At 39.9% G+C, this 18,229-nt stretch overlaps 1 protein-coding gene across 2 annotated transcripts in view; it reads right to left on the bottom strand.

The window, feature by feature from the left end:
* TMTC1 (transmembrane O-mannosyltransferase targeting cadherins 1) overlaps window positions 1-18,229 on the bottom strand; it is a 231,062-nt gene that overhangs the window by 120,997 nt on the left and 91,836 nt on the right. For both annotated transcript variants that reach the window (XM_074325860.1, XM_074325861.1), the window contains exons 6-7: window positions 3,254-3,335; window positions 1,245-1,348 (exon numbers count right to left, since the gene is read on the bottom strand). In XM_074325860.1, coding sequence (XP_074181961.1) covers window positions 1,245-1,348; window positions 3,254-3,335 — 186 coding nt within the window. The remainder of the gene's footprint in view (window positions 1-1,244; window positions 1,349-3,253; window positions 3,336-18,229) is intronic.

Raw genomic sequence — 18,229 nt, 5'->3', positions numbered from 1 at the left:
CCTAAAAAGGACAAACAGATTGCAACATTAACAAAAAGCTGACATGTCAAGCTTAATTAAAGATTTAATTAAACAACATTTTGAAAAATATGGCCTATAAACAACAATTTATAAGGCTCTAGACTGCCTCAAAGGGATAAGCCAACACTAGAGGTTGGATACTATATGATGTCTGAAGCCATATTCAAGATTTTTAAAATACATATATATGTTGTAAGTAATGAAAACAATTGTGACATAATATCTATTATAAAAATGGGTTAATCAAATGGGAAGGTCTCCTTTTTGAGTGGAACATAGTCTTTAAAGAAAAGAAGAAAAGGCTAGGAACTAAAGAAAAATATACAACGCAAAGAGAAGTAGAAATGTATCAAGGTAAAACATAACGTAAATAAATGAAACAAAGCAAAGATCACTGTCTGGCATAAAAACAAAATCCAACAATTTGTTGTTCCTGAGATTGAGAGATACAAGTAAACCAAAATGTACATGGGCTGTAAGTCAAGGTTTAGTTTAAGATTTATAGGTCTTTGTAAACTTAAAAAAGTGAAGGTTACTGTTATGAAAATGATATTAGATATTAAGTATATAAAATTATGAAAATTTAAGAACAGTGAATATTAATGTTTAAACATTATAGCGACAATATATTGTGAAGAAAAGATATAAAATTGTCAAATATAATATTTGAAAGCCTTAGCAGTACAGCACAACAGATTCAATAGGTAAGGAATTAAAAACCTTCTCAATGAGCCCATCCACTGAGCAACATTACTTCTTGATTCACTATCTCTAAATCTCTTAAGGGCAAATGGTAAGATATAATTAGCTGTATCTTAGTAAAAATTGTTGTTCATTTTTGTTTGTGACTTTAAACCTCCCCACTGTTTTTAATCATACTAACAGATATGATGTCCAATTAACCTCTATACACCTCTCTGTGCATTGTTCTGTGACATGTGCCATATGGGCCACTCAATAGATATTTATTACTGATGATAAGTGCTCAGTAAAATAAACAAATATATACCCATATGAGAACAATAGCAATAATACTGACCAAACAGCACCATTAGTTGAAAAGAATTCCAAATGTATGAATAATAGTAGTTTCCTTTCTCTCCTTACTCTGAATAGAACATAACCCTCCTTTCTTTAAAATACAAAGTCAAACTATCATTTAGGATTACTTAAAACAATCTAATAAATACCAGATAAAGTTTAAACAACGTATTTCTACTGACCTTGTAAGAATGTAAGGCGAAAATGAAGCTGGATTATCCTGCTCTGAAAAGAGGGGCATAGAGCCTCCCATTATCCATAGACGGAAGTACAAAACAACAATCACCTTCGGGGAAAAGAAGATTTGGTAAGAAAATCATCGCTTGTTGGGGGAAAGCCCCACCGTTCTGGAGGATACTTCAGATGCTTTATAAGTATTTGGTTTCGCAAACACGTTTTCTAGTGAGCATTTCTATACAATTCTAATACAGTGGTACCTCAGTTTTCAAACGTTTCCATTGATGAAAATTTTGGTTTATGAATGCCGTAAACCCAGAAGTAAACGCTTCGGTTTTCGAACACGACTCAGAAGTCGAACATGTCACACGGCTTCCGCTGAGTGCTAGATCCTGAGGCCTACCTGTCGGCTGTTTTTGAACGTTTCATAACTCGTGGATTACATTCAAAAACCGAGGTACCACTGTATTCAAGATGAGTAGGAAAGATGGAAATAGCTGGGAGGGAGAAGAGTAAACAGTGAAAGTGATGAGGGAGCAGCAAGCAAATTCTTAAAAACACAACTGTCATCCATTGTGCTAAAGGCTTTCCAGCTCACCTGAGGCCTCACAATCCTAGAAGTAAATGAGAAAACTGAGGCTGAGAGGTAATTTGCCCAGAATCCCACACTTAGTAAATTGCAAGAGCCAGGAGTTGAATCCACGTCATTGGTCTCCAACACCCAATTTCTTAACCATTCCACTCACACAGCCCCATGAAAGTTAATTTAAAATACAATAGATAATACTGCTGTGTCTTGATTGAATACCTTCAGAAATGTTCCAACCCTTGAATGCCCTAAAAGCAGAACACTCATGAACGATCATTTCAACAACCCCAGAGAACATTCTTTTTGTGCCACCTGATGGAATTTTATCACTAACTGATACTATCATGTTGCAAAGATACTGGGGAATTCTTTAGAGAAATGTCTTGCCCCTTCTGCTGAAATTGTCAAGACTCCCTACCTGATTCAGTTTTTTCATACTCATCTTCTATAAATATGTTTTAGTGTTGAGGGACAAAATCATATTAATTGATTGTGAACATTACAATTCAAAGATATTTTTGTAAGTTTCCTATCAAAACTTATTATGGATTTTGACAGGGAATTTATTAGAAACAGAAACAGCATAAGAGATTGGTCTCCTAATGTCCTTGAATAGAAACATCCAACAACATAAAAGGATGATTGATATGATAGGAGCCAAAGATGGCCACCAAGAATCCCTACCCTTTTTGTACGTACATTCTGCTTTTCCTATCAAGAAATGAAGTCAATTGCCCTACTCCTTAGATCTGGGTTGGTGTTCTGGCTTGCATCAACCAACAGAATGTAGTAGAAGCTACAGTGTGTCAGTTCTGTGCTTAATCCTTCAGAAGTCCTGCAACTTTTGGGTTGTTCTTTTAGAACCTGCTGCCATTTTGTAAAGAGGTCGTGGCTTTCCTGCTAGAGACAGCAGCCACAAGGAGATGCCCTAGAGGAGGAGATATCACAGACAGACCACCTAGCCCAGCTGAGCATTGCATGCACCTGCTTGAGTAACCCCCTGAAAATCATAATGAGCAGAAGAACCATAGGGCTGGATGCTGCCCAAACTAAAGCATTTAGGGCAGATAGATGGCAGTGGTTGTTTTAAGGCCCTACATTTTAGAGTGGACTGTTATGCAGCAATAGATAACAGAAAGAGTCAGGTTTGTGCTGCTGAGACAACTCCACATCAGGCATTTCGAAAGAAACTGGTAAAATATTATAGTTCACACTGTCTGTGTCACTGAGTTCACATATCACTAGAATGCTTTCACACGTACCTTCTAAGGCTTTGTCACATTTACGGTATGTTAACTCTTTGATCCTAAGATCAAGCTGTTGGAATCTATTGCCGATTCTTTTAAACAATCTGGATCATGACTCTGAGCCAAGTTAAAATGAAACATCCCTTATCAGATATTTCAAAAACATGTATGTACTTACATAACTTATGACCAAAATGGCCCTTTTGAAGAATGGCCTCATGGTAAGCAGGAAATTTCTATTACTGCTTGCGGTCAGACACCTGAAATAGGAAAAAAAAATCTTAAGTGTCAGAGTCCACCACACATTAACTTCTCCTTTCAGTGTGAATATGCTGCAGCTCTGAAAAAGGCTGGAAAAGACCAAAGCTAGGAGTGTGGCTTCAGGAGCCAGACCTCCTGGGCTTCAATCCCTCACCTCTACTGATTACTGTCTGAAAGACTTTGGGGCAACTTTCTTAACATCTTTGTGCATCTGTTTTTCTCACATTAATAATTAAGTTCTAAGGAATAAATGAGATAATCCATGGAAAGGACTAGCACTATTAGCTACAAATATTACTGTCCCATCGAATCCCAAATAATCCGGGCATTCTGGCAACTACATGGTTACACTGGTCACAGGGATGACCTTAAACAAAACAGTTTATTTAGCTACTTAATTTGAGAGGCACAGTGTGTCCCACCTACAAAACATCTCACCAATGTCTCACCCATAAAACCAGAGGACACCAAGGCTGTGTGAGGTTAAATAATTTATCCAAGGTAACAAAGTTAGTAGGCACCAGTGATGGGATCAGAGCTCACGCATAAGCAGTGGACACTTTTCTCACCTGCCTGTGGCCTTTGGAACCAAACTAGGTTTATACGAATGCCAACTTTTAGTGGGGCAGGAACTTATGTGGACCCAGTATGTGGCATAGAACACTCAGTTGTACAAAGTGGGAGCTCCATATACCCACATATAAGACATGTGATTGGCTGGCTTTAAAAAAAAAACGACAATGAAAGGGAAGCAAGAAGGGGCTATTAATGAACAACCCCCAAGCAAAAACCTAAACAAAGCACTTTCACCTACATGCGAACTTTTCTATTTTAAAATACAGAATGGAGGGGAAAAAGTCAAATTGAATCATATAATCCAGCAAGCATGTCCCACCTCATCTTTATTTCCCCTACCCTTTTTTCTTTTTTCTTTTACCCTTTTTAATCCAATTTCTCCTCAAAGGATTTCTCCCCAGAATCTCTTAAAATTTGCATTTGAATGGGCTCTCCTTACACAATGGGAATATTCTCTAGAACAGAGATCCTTTAGAAAGACTTGAGTGGGTAAGTATCACAAAGAAATGTCCACCTTGACAATTGCTTACAAAATATACGTGGTTCTCCTGTTTTGTTAACAGTTACAGATCTCCAAACGGCACTGTAGGGAGGTGAGAGTGTCACTCCGGGGCGGGTCTTTTCCTTCTCGCTTCCCTTTTCCTCTTCCTGGTTCATAAACAGCTGAAGATCTGACCTTGTCAGTATTTAATGAGTGCAGAAAAGGGGTGAGTCCCAAAAGACACTACAGAGAGCCAGCGTTTAGCAAGCTCTGGACTGGCTCCATCCCCAAGCACTACTTTTACATTCTTTTTTTTTTTTTCTCCCTTAGCTCTCAAAAGAGAGCTTGGCAAGGAGGAAGGCCAGGGAGACTGTCAACTCGCACAATACAGGTGCATCGTTCATGTTCCAAGATCGGCTTAAGGCAGTCCAGCCCATCCTGAAGCGGCACACACAATTTTACATATGTTTCCATCTGTGTATTTCTCTGAGGCAAAGTCCTTGGCTGTGATCTTCAGTGCTAACTGGGTCTGTGAATCCAAAAGGCTTAACCTAAGCATGTTCTCTCAGCTCTGCCTTGACTTTGACTATCCTTTTTAGAATAACTTAACAAAGACCAACCCTGGGTATTTCTGCTATTCCTTGATGTAAGACAAATAGCTGCAAAAAGGGGATGACCATGAGGGGAGGGAAGGTGCTGGAGTCAAAATATACATCTGAATAAAAACGTGCTTCTTGGGTTGGTCTGCTTTTGGAAGCTTAATTTTTCAGGTTACTTCTGTTGCCGGTTTATTTTAACACAGTAGAAAAATTAGAAGTGGTTTCCTTTCTGTGAAACCACCATAGGGTTTATGATTTTTTCAATGTTAAACTTTGGTAAGTTCTTGTTTTCATTTCACTGCAAGCTCACGCTAATGGTTATTTCAGTGAGTTATATGTATAAAGTGTCACTTTATAGAAATTCTTCCTCCATGAGAAATTCCATTTCCTCAAGAAGGTAAGCTCCTGGAGGTGCCGAATAATTTACCCTTAAATGTAGCGTCCAAAAGCAAAGAAAGCCTAGAATGACATAGAGAGCAGTGGCTGAAAAAAATGACCCCTTTTCAAGACTTCTATTTTCAGTTGTTTACCAATAGTAAATCAGAATATAAGCCAAAATGTCATACCCCCTTTTTTTGGTAAACACGAGGTCAGAACTCCCTAAACTCACACAGAGAGCCTCCCAAGGGCTGAATTCTCTGTATCCCTTCCTCTTCCCTCACTCACAACAAAATTGGACAATGCAATTTTCTATTAACATCCACCCTCTCAGCAGATCATGTTTAAAACGTCCGCGCTAAATGTAACTTCTTCCTGACGTTCACCCTCCATAGCTACTCAGGCCTCAAATCCCATTGAGAAGTGTCAGTTGAGACCAGGACAACAAGTCACCCTGAATCATCCACCCATAATCCTGAGGGCTCAATAAATGCTTATTATTTTAAGTCACTGAACTTTGTTAACACAGAATTATTGTGTCCATAGATCATTGATATAGTAAGACGATCAGTAAATGCATAGGGGACCCAAATAGAATTAAAAAAATATTTACCTTTCTCCAATCAACTCCTTTTCTTTTTCTATGTTTTCCTTACCCTCCAGTGTTAGACCAGGGTCCAAAATAAGAATGCCACTTGGATGGTACTGTTTCCCTTACCTTAAATTCTGGTGGTTTAAATGAAGATGTATATTTCCCTGCCCTTTTTAGAATCTATTAATCTATCAACACCTGATCATTTTTGCCTTAAGACTAGCTCCAGTTGCAAACAATTCAGAGACAATGAGTTGTTACTATTTAACATATACCAATAAATTATAAAAAGCTATATACGAAATTCCTTCTAGAACACCAGTCATACTAATTTCTCCTGCTTTTTCAAGGTAATTAAAGGAGATTAATAGAGTCATATTCTGTGGCAAAAAAAGAAAAAACTCAAATTTGGAGCTTTTTAGAATAAGAATTCAGAAATTTACTTCTCTTTGAAACACAAGAAAAAAGATGTTTCAGTTGACCAAAGTAGCAAAGATATAGCTCACATCAGAAAAGATTATAAGCTTAACCAAAACAACAAAAGAAATCTGAGTGGGGTTGGGTTCTCTCTTTAATGCACTCTCCTTGAACCCATAAAGTGCTTCATCTAAATCTTAATAACCAATGGCATGCTACAAAGGAGCAGAACAACCTTTGATGTCCCCTTTGATATTCAAAAGCAGATTCTGAAGGGAAGGAACTAACTATTCTAAGAAGACAATGATGCATTTCTCAGTTCTATCCACTCAGAAACCAAAATTGACTTTCAATACCCTATTCTGTGGCTGTGGTAAAATTTTCTCCCAGAAATATTAAACTCTTAACACACACAAAGGAATATTTACTTAGATTATCACACATAGAAAGGTAAAGACAGAAGACATTGGGGAATGTAATTTCAGTTCTCTTAACCATTCTGAAAATCAAAGTTGGAACTGGAAGGGCTCAAAACAGCTAGGTAGTTTTACAGGTGAAGGAAAAAAAAAAAAATGAAGCACAGAAATGTTAACTGACCTGCAAAAGGTCCGTGTCAAAGGTCAATGAGTTTAGATTTCATTAACTGAGTCACAGGGTTTAATTTATATTCCATCTACAATGAATTTAGTCATAGGCCCCAAGTTTTATGCCTTCCACATGTAGCAAAAATTCAGTTTTGGTAATATCACCCTTTCTGTCATTAACAGTCCCAGGTAAGTTTCAATTTATTAATAATAGTGAATACTTAACACATTTATACGTGCCAGTCCCTGTGCTAAGCACACAACCTTTTTAATTTCATTTAATCCTCATGCCTCCCTGTGAGTCCACACTTGTCCCCATTCTGTGAATGAGGCTGAAGGAAGTACTTATTCAGGACCTGGCAAGTGGCAGAGGTAAGACCCGGATCCCAAGCCAAAGCATCCACTACTCTGTACAGCATCAAAGTAAAATGGAGCTAGTTTACTCAGCATACTTTCAACATCGATTATTAATTAAATGGCATTTCTGCACGTAAACAACACCACGACTTCTACGTAATTAGAAATAATATCGCTCATCTTCACTACCTTCATCAGTCCGTAGAGATCTAGAATAACAACTATAATAAAAGTTTTCGATACAAATGAATGAACTGGGGCAGTGCACAATTCTTAAAGAGTCTGTTAAGATGCATCCTTTTAAAGGTTAATGTATATACTGGTTGTGATGTAGGTGATGTTGGATCTGCCAGCAGTTTCTGAGTGTGGGCTGGGATCACGTCTCGTGAAGCCGAAGAATGGAAACACAGACCAGCAGAGGAAAAAAGTTTTAAAAACAGGATAGTTTATTAGAGGCAGGAGAAGAGGTTGCAACTCCCGAGTGGGAGCGGGTGCCGAATGGGGGGTGCCCATGACTGAGGCAAAAGCTCTTACTTGTATACCTTCCCTTGTCTGCTTGGGGAAGGGGAGCTGTTTGGAGAAGGGAACTTGTTTGAAGAAGGGAACTGGCGCCTTCTAATGAAATCCGTCTACCAGGTTTGTTCTGCTTGCTCATCTTAAAGGAGTTAGCAAAGTAACCCACTCTTATCTATCAGATCAGCTCCATTTGTCAGGCCAAAATGATTAACCTCAGGCCTTGTTACATTATGTCCTGGAGCAAAAGAGTGATTTTAAAACCTGAAGTTTTAGGATATGGCCATCTTTTCTTTATTCCACCAGGGAACCCCCTGTTTACCTAGGGACATGCTAACTCCCCTGTATCAGTTGCTGCCGGTTAAAAGCAAGCTCCAAAAGCAAGCTCCGCGTACAGTGGGCTCATTCAAAACCTTTAAGTGAGAAAAGATGGCTAGGAGAGTGTGACCAGAGCTCAGCGGATGTCACTGCACTGTGAGACAACCAACTAGCCAGCCCCACAGAGAGGAGCAGAAACAGAGAGTAGGAGATAAGGGTGCCCAAGATAGTGACATGAAGATGACACCTGAGGAAGATGAGACGTGAATTAGCTATGAAGGAAGTGAAAAAAGTTCATTCTAGCTGCAGGATCTAATGCTGGCAGAATTAAGCAGGGAGGCTGGAGAGGCAGGCAGAGGCCACTCCACCAAGAGCCCTCACATCCCATTGTGGAGTTTGGACATTATTCTGATGGTAATGGGCAGCCACTAAAGGGTTTTATGCAAAGACAACCCAATCCGATCTTCCGCACAGTGGCATGTGCAATGTATGACACTGGTACAGTGCCTACCCTGAGGTCCGTGACAAAGGGCAAAGGGCCCAGCAGCCCCAGGGGAGAAATAGCGGGCAGCAGTTATTCTGGAAGTTTCTGTGATAATCAGTTTTAGAAGTAGATGAGAGATTTTAGTCTACATGGATGAAGAGACCTTATCATAAGGATAAATAAATGCATGTGTTGTTACATTTATTTAGCAGTATGATTTAGGTGTGGAGCTTTTCTTACTGTCCTTTAATTTTGTGTTAGTTAGTCATCCATTTGGTGTATGCATAAAAACGTTTTACTAACCAGAGTATTAATTTACCAAAATAAGATGCATATTATGTGTTTGTCTGGCATTTTCTTGTCAAAGGCCTTTTCAGTCCAGTCAGAGAGCACTGACCCCATAGTATAGATCCAGACCTATCAGTGAATCCCAAACCAGGACTGAGCCTTCTGCTGGCCGGTCCCAGGCCTTGGGCTGCATGGTGTGGCCTCCTCTCCAACCACACCATAAGGCAGCATTTGCTGTGAGTTTTCCCTACTTACCAGCCCAAACTGACTGCACACCAGAGACTCTAAGGAACCCTGCCAATTGAATCACTACTACTTGCAATATACATTTGTACAGGTACGCAAGTAAACTTTTACACTAAGAAAAAGATTTAAATCAGCCAATAATAATATAATCGTATTTTCTGAACCTCTTATTGGGATACATTGGGATATATAATTGTAATTAATTGTAAATTTAATTACAATTAAGCCACTGAAAAAGAATCTTTAATATTGGGACTGTCCTGGTAAACTGGAAAACACACTTTGTTAAAACAACATCAACAACAACAATAACAATAAAAAAATAATAATAATAGCTACCGTTTAGTAAATGCCTACTGTGTGCTAGGCACAGTTCTTCTGTGTATAATCCTTTGCACATTCCTATAAGATGTGCACTAGTCACATCTTCATTTTACAAATGGGGAAACTGAGGCTTTCATGGTCACGTAACTTGTCCCAAGGTCCCAAAAATAGTAAGTGAGGGAAGTCAGAATATAAATCCAGACTGTGCCTTAACCACCAATGCTCAGCTACCTCTCACATCATTACAAACTAATCTTTGTCCTTATCTTCCTAAGAGAGTGCCTGTTTTCAAGTACTACTCTCAGAAGTACAAACATATCACTAAAAAGGATGTTTAAAAGGATGATAATTCGGGATACCACGATATAGCTCATCAATTTAGGAAATTAACAAAAAGGCCGCTACAACTTTATCACTATGAAAAATGACAAGCTAATCTAACAGCAATATTCAATTTAACAAGCAAAACATTGGACACTGAGTTAAGTCCTAGAAGCAATATATAAAAGGGATAAAGGCATACATGTAATTTAAATATCAGCTAACGATTATTGAGTGTGAAGGGGTTCAAAACAGGCCTCCCCAAGATGTGCCACCCTGGCATGTGGAGTACTTGCAGCCCAAGGCAGCTGAGACCCTGAGGATTCAAAAGAAACTTTCACCTTTCCATTAAAGAATGTAAATTTTGAGCCTTGTCCATAATAAGATTTTATCACCAGAAATAACTTTTTAAGACCTATCTATAGTGCAGGGCAAACTTCTAATTACTGAACTTCTGCAGCTCTTATCGTCCTTCCAATGACCTTCCTCCCCTCTGAAGCCCCAGGTGCCTTACCTCACCCTTGGCTCAGAATGTCATCTATACCTCATTGTCCCTTTCTGTCTGTGAACTTCTCATGTATGTGGGGCTCCTATACATATGTATGTAACCAAATTTGCTTCCTTTCTCTTGTTAATCTGTCTCACGTCGATTTGATTATTAGATCAGTTGGAAGAACCTAGGAGGATAGATGAAAATTTGTTCCTCTTCAACGAGTACAAACTGGGGCCCAGAAATCATTCTAAGCACATGTATTAATTCTTTAAACACACACAAGAACAGCAACAACAAAAAACAACTATAAAGCAGGTGTTATTTCTATTGGCATTTTAGGGGAAACTGAGGCACAGTGACGTGAACAAAGCTGCCTGGGATCATAAAGCCCGTCATCAGCAGAACTGGGGCTTGAACCTACGCCCCTGGTTCCTGAGCCGACACTCAGCACTACACAAAGACTTTCTGGCTTTCTGCACAGCCACAAGGAGGGGAGCACATGATAAAGGATGGAGGGACTTCAGAGAAGGAAGCAATCAACGTGGGCTGGAAAGGGAAGGGAAGCTGCAGGGAACACGGGAGACCTGACCTGGACCAGGAGGACAGAGAAGGTAGGAGAGAAGGAGAAGACGAGAGGGGCTCAGGCAGCTGCACAGGGATTAGAGTGAGCACTGCCCACCTCGGGCAAGGAGGGCGCCAGACAAACCCCACCGGGAGCCCCCATCCCTGCACTCTCCTCACAGAGTTTCAGTCAAGTGTCTGAAATCTAAATAAAGGAAGTTAAACTGGAGCTTCAAAACCCTGAAAGTTTGAACAGCGTAGACTATCCCTAAATACGATTGATGTTGATTCCATCTCCTGTTTGCTCAGCCACATATGAGCAAAGTGACTTCCCCGGGGCAGCTCCCTCTGTACTAAGCCTGCCCAGTCCTCACCTGGTATCACCTTGTCACAGGACTCTTCAGGTACTGTGGGGGAGGGGAAAATGCCCCTTTCTCCCCCCTTGAGTTCTCATGACTGGACTAATAATAAACTTGACACGAGACCAGATTAACAGGAGAAAAACCAATTTAATATGTGCACACGGGAGATCATAAATGATGCTCAGGGAAATGATTGAAGCAGGCAGCTTTTTATACTGTTTAGACAAAGAAATAATAAATTTGTGAGGATTTGACAGAGCAAAAGGAACAGGTTTGGGTGCTCATCAGTGAGACATCTAAGTAAAATTTGGGCTTGAGCACTAAATTAGTAAAGCAGTAACAAGGTTTGTTTATATAAGCTTTTCAGCCTTGAATTCCTTAACTCTGGCTATACGGAGGTCTCCTTCAGCTCCGCCACCCCACCCCTCAACCCTTGGAACAAGGAGACATTTATTTCCTGCACTCAAGGACATGAAGGAGGGTCAATGTACCCTTCTTGCAGCAGCTGCTTTTCAAGTAGCTTTAATTCGAAATAACCAATATACTATAGTGGGATATATGGGGGCTGCTTGCCCTGAGCCTCAGCAGTACCTGGAAGCAGGGCTACCTCTCCCCAGCATCCCAACTATGACCTGCTCCCTAGGATTTTCAAACCTTATGGTCAGAACCCAGGACACAGATGAGATCACCACTGCTAGTAGGAGACATCACCTTCTACTACAAGTCAGCACCCTTTCTCCTCCACGTGCTGCATCCATGCGGAATGTAGGCCAGGCTGGCCCTGCTGGATCTCTCTCTATCCCACGTTTATGCTTGGCACTGGGTAACTTAGGCTGGGCAGATCCGGGCAGCTTCGATTTAGGGCCTGGAGAGGAGGAAGTCTCACGTAAACGTTTGCAAAGCCACTTCCTCCACACCAGCTTTCAACCTCGGGCGCTGCATAGCCCGCTCCCTGTGTCCTCATGTGCGTGCTCTGAAGCTGCTCATAACAACAGACCATGAATCGAGAAGCTCTCAAACACACATGGTTTTTGTGCAGAGTTCACGCAGAGGCCAAGGAGGACATTTGGCAGCCTGGGCTTCCTGCGGACCACGGCTTCTCCCGAAACAGATCACCTCCCTGTAGCGCTGGATGTGCTATGGTCAAAAGCCTGCAACAGAGTAGTTGGCCCAAGAAAACAACACCATTCACAGGGATGTAAGCACTGTCAATGCTGGAGAAGAGAAACCTTTTTTTGGTCCAAACAAATGCATCCAGAGAGCAGCCCATTTCCTGGGCACCCAGTCCCTAATAGCCTTTATGTGTAAAAGGTAGAGTGGGGAGCACCGACTGTCAAAGCTGCAAGGACCAGAAAGTGGGGATGGGTCATTCCTGCACAATCTTGGCAAACACCTTTAAAATTCACGTTTCCTACAAGAATGTTACTATGAGGGGACTCCACTTTTATTCACTTGAACTCCATTTTTTACATGAAGGACAAATATGCTCTTTTTTTAAAAACGGTGAGATTTTAAGGCTTCGAGTCTAGGCAATTTAGTTTTATTCTAAATTCCAATGTTCAGGCACACTGAGAGCTCCTGGGGAGAAAGCTATGACTAATATTTCAGAGGAGAAACAAGAATTACAGTGAGTGGGTCTTAGCACCGGGTATACGAACATAAAAACAATAATTATTCAGGTAATTGGCAGGGTTTTAATATTTGTGTAAAATATCTATCAGTATTGCAAAAGTCAGGAATCCATACTAGTTAAGTCTATATACTTTTATTCAAATGCATACACTACATGGTTATATAATTTTTGGCTATATAATTTTTAAAACTTCTTCCTAATTTCCTTCTAGACCTGAGTCTCCTTTTGAAATATAATATAAAAAAGTCTAAGTAGGGAGGTTGCCAAAGGAAGTCCCAATATTCTAGTCCCAGTCATATTCATATATGGCGGTGGGGGGAGGGGGGGAGGTGCCAAAAAATATGTATACACGACTTGTATTCATATTTTGTTATCTGTATATATTGAGTATTACAATTTTAATACAGTCTTTCCTTTCTTAAAATGTATATACATTTTTTTTGGCACCCTCTGTATATTCACGTATTTAATTGTATTTATTTATATTTTGCTTATATCTTTCAAAGTGACATTCAGAAAATATTACCATAAGTTGCTAAGTTTTAATTATCTCTGTGTACAATGCCTTGGTTGCCAGAGGGATCGCTAAGGGTCCCTCGTGCTAAATTCTTAACAGATGGTACCCTTGATGTTACAGGGACAGCCAGGTATGGTGAAACAACCACAGGCCACGGAAATGCACAGAATCCTGGCTTATTCCGGTTCAAACTGGGACACTGGGCATGCCCTTTAGTCTCCCTGGGTCACAGGTGCCTCAGCTATAAATTGGGCATCAGGATTTCTATCGTATAAGGTTGATGAAAGGATTTCAATGAGATAAGGTAAGTAAATGACTCAAACACAGTGGCCAGCCCATCAAGGAACCCAAAGAAGCCATTATTGGAACAGCGACAAGAACTCCACTGAAAACACCAGAACCCTATGGCTTATATCCTTCGTGGCATGTACATGTGTACACACACACACACACACACACACACACACACACGAGTAAAGGAATGCAGGTAAGATAAGGATAGAAAAAAGACTTCATTTCTTTCAAGTTTTATCAAGCTCCCTCCTTCATGGAAGGAGAAGAAAGAGAGGACAAAATATTTCCTTAGAAGACAAAGATTTAATTTGGCTTTCAACATTCTTGTTCACTGGACTCCTTGAATTCAGCTAGGATACTGCAGTCAGATCTCAGATGTATTGTGCAGGTTGTGCCTGCGCAAGGGAGCTGGCTGAGGAGGTGGAATTGTGGTGACCTGTAAGGGATGAACTCTAACCCACGCTCTGTTCAACAACCCCTGACCTTGAGGCTGGCTGCGTCTGCCCTGAGGAATGGGGGCTTTTTCCTAATTCATCCAAAAGAGCAAAAGGTGCCCTGACTCAAATATCACGCACCCACGATGCCCACACTTGTTCCTACTTCATATGATAAATATCCACCATTGGTCAGCAGCAGCCCTGATCCATTAATACCAGTCATGCATCACATAATATTTAGATCAACAAGGGACAACATATACAATGGTGATCCCATGAGAGTCCAATGAAACTGAAAAATTCCTATTGTCTAGTGACGTCATCGTCATCCTCATGTTATTATGCAACGCATTACTCACGTGTTCGTGGGCATGCTGGTGTAAACAAACCTACTGCACTGCCAGTCGTATAAACGTGTAACATACAAATATGTACCGTACATAACACTTGATAAACATAAACGACGACGTTACTGGTTTATGTATTTGCTAGCCTATACGAGTACTTTTTATTGTTGTTTTACAGTGTACTCTTTCTTTACAGTAAAAAAAAGTTGGCTGTAAAACAGTATGCCATGTTACACCGGCAGCAGCCTCATACATCTCGTGTTTACCGCGTCTCTTGGTTGTATCATTTTCTCTTGTGCTTGATTTAATTTCGTGTTGTTTTGTACAGTAACATGCTTGTAGCCAAGGAGCGATGGGCACTACCACACAGCCGAGGTGTGCAGCAGGCTAGACTGCCTTGGTTGGTGGAAGTGCACTCTGCAATGTTTGCCGAATGATGAGCTCACCTAACAACGCACTTGGCAGAACGGATCCCTGTGGTTACGGTACACAGATGTATCTAATCCCCACCGAACAGCTTCACTGTCCTAATAACTTTCACAGCAACTTGTTTCGTCTAACATTTCCATTTTCTTTGCAGCCAATTTCATTTTCTCACTGACTTATTATCACGGTGTTGCTTTATTCCCAGTCACCAAACCATGTGCACAGCAACTTCATGTTTAAATGAGGAATAGCATTTGTTTCTGTCTTAACTGAGTCTTTCCTGGGAGGTTCAGAATCGTGTTTTGCATAGTAGGCATTGAATTCATCGAACTGATTTTTAAAAAACCCTAATCATGGATGTCTTAACACTACCTTTACAAACCCCACTGGCACGAGGGCCCAATTTGAGACTCTGATTTTAACAAACGCATTTTCCTGTCCTAAACTGAACTCAAGCACTATTATTAATAAAAGTCTTCTGAAAATTTTCCAGTGTAAAGTTTCCAGATCCAAGCAATGTTCATGTATGACACTGAATTGTCATCAAGGGAGACCAGCCAGTCCCGTCTGCTAGCACTGAGGGGCTTGCTGGGACTTGGGACTTTCGCTGTTAACCCTGGGAAAGTCCTAGGAAAAGTAGAAGGATGTGGCCACCCTGCTGGGCTGCTGAGTACCCTCCAGCAGGTTCATGAGGCACCGTAGAATAAGCTCCTATCAACCAAACCTTACATTCTATAAAATTCAAAGACAAAATTAGTTTCCTTTTCTTGCCCTGGACACACACACACACACACACACACACACACACACACACCCCACGCCCCTCTTGACCTATGACTTGCTATTCCTTATACATAAGAATTTAATCAAAAACAGGGTTTCTCTGGTGGAAGATATCTAGTAATTGGCTGAGCATGTTAATTCAGAAAACATGAGAATTAGATTTTTCTCCCCCACACTGTCCAGCTGTCAGACAAATCTTTTCTATTTGGATAGGCCAGTACAAGGTATTCTTTATAGCATAATTTTATTAAAGTAACAGAAAGGAAAGGAAAGCAGGACGAAACCAGGGTTTAACCATTACAGTATTTAACCACTAATATTGCACAGCGTATCCTATGTGCTGCTACTGACCAAGGATGAACACTGAACGTCAACAGGCATAAAACTGGCAAATAAAGTGAAAGAATCAAGCATTTGTCCTGTGTTGCCTATGTAAACTGTACCCCCCGGGTAACCAAATATTTCATGAAGGAATGTTTCCCTTGATAGATGTTCTATCTAATAAACGAAGAGAGAATGATAGAGTTAGAATAGCACAATTTTTCAATCCCTACTGAAATAATGAATCTAGGCATATGGCAACTCACTTCACAAAAAGAAAAATAACCAGAATTATTTACTTTCTCCTGGAAGTACAAAACACCATCTGTGAACTATTCTTGCCTAAAACAGAAAACCTGAATGCAATCAAACCTCTAGATCTAGCTATCAATTTACAGGAAATACAGTGGATCGAAGAACACATCAATTGACATAGATATGCAGTCACCAAAATAAAGACTGTGGGAAGCATCACAGGACAAAAAACAAACAAACAAACAAAAAAAACCCAAGGCAATAGTGAGAACGGCAAAAATTCTCAGCACGAACACTGCATTCCAACTAAGAGACCTGACCAAATATTAACACGGCTTCTAGCAGCCTACAGCCTAGTTCCTGGAATGATTCAGACCCCTTTTGAGTTCTTGCCTAGAAAAGCTCAGGGCTGTCAAAAGGATTTACTGTTTTGTTCTAGTCAATACCTGAAGACAGGCCCCTGTTTCCCTTTCTTGGAGCATTTACCAGAAAGGGTTTGTAACTGTGAATCCTTCCTCAGTCCTTTTGAGATGTATATGTATCTCTTAGAGCCCAGGAGTGTCTTTTTCAAACATCTGAAAGCCATTCCTTTGAAATGTAATTATCAGAAATGATAGGGCCTCTGTCTCCCAGTCTCTGTGGGAGAATAAAATCCTCCCTTCAGTAATTACCAGCTTGGAGACACAACCAGCCTAATCACATTTAAACTGACCAACCCTTTGTCATTTTCCACTTGAGTCTCCACGTTCTCTCCCTCCCTCCCTCACTTTCCCTTCAAAACACCCAATCACCTTTGTACACATTGCAATGGATTCCCCTACCATCAGCAGTTACTGAATAAAATCTGTTTTTACTGCTTTAACTAATGTCTGGCTGTATTTATTTTTGACAAGAGCCAAAAAAAAAAAAAAAAAAAAAAAGCTGTACAAGAAGAGAGAAGAACCCATGGAGTAATAGGGGCTTTAAAGGTATATCAACCAACTGCAACATCCAGATATTATTTGCATTCTGTTTAGAACAAACTAGTGAGAAAACATGAAAACAGGGGAAATGTAATGACTAATTTAGGTACTTGTAGTGTTCTTTTAGATATGGCAGTGCTATTATAGTTGTGTTTAAAAGAATAGTCTTTTTATTGTAGCATCCTACTGACATATGTACACCTGAAATGATATGGTGTCTGGGACTTGCAGCCAAATAATTTGAGGGTGGAGAAGGGGCTGAGAACTGCTGAAGCTGAAAAATGGATACATGAGGGTTCATTATGCTGTTTTATCTAACTTTGTATATATTTGGAATTTTCCATTATATATATGTATGTATATATATATATATATATATATATATATATATATAAACACACACACATATATATATATTTTTTTAATTAGGATGGTTATTTGACAGAGCACTAGTATCTATATTAAATGAAAAACTCTCCAAACTCAATAGAACAAAAAAAAACTTAAAGAAAACAAGCAATCTAATTAGAAAATGAGCAAAGGATATGAAATGACATTACACGATAGGATATATATAGATGGCCAATAAACACGAAGAAATGTTCAATGTCATTAGCCATTAGGGAAACGAAAAGAAGACCGCAATGAGATAACACTGATTTCACCATAAATCTATTGGAAAAGCTGAAATAAAACATAGTGACACTACCAAATGCTGGGGAGGGTCCAGAGAAAGTGGATCTCTCTTCCATGCCTGGAGGGACTATAAAATGGTACAGCCAGTCTGGAAAACAGTTTGGCAGTTTCTTAAAAATCTAAACATACTTACCTTATGACCCAGCAATTGCACTCTTGGATATTTATCACCAAAAAATGAAAATTTATGTCCACACAAAAGTTGTATATGAATGCTCATATCAGCTTTATTTGTAATAGCCCAACACTGAAAAAAAACAATTGCACTATAATTAAAAAGAACAAGTGTGATACACACACCAACCTGATGGATCTCAAATATTATGTT

The sequence above is a fragment of the Rhinolophus sinicus genome, linkage group LG02, assembly GCF_036562045.2.
Source record: "Rhinolophus sinicus isolate RSC01 linkage group LG02, ASM3656204v1, whole genome shotgun sequence".
Classification (NCBI taxonomy): Eukaryota; Metazoa; Chordata; class Mammalia; order Chiroptera; family Rhinolophidae; genus Rhinolophus; species Rhinolophus sinicus.
This window is presented reverse-complemented; position numbering and strand designations above follow the sequence as displayed.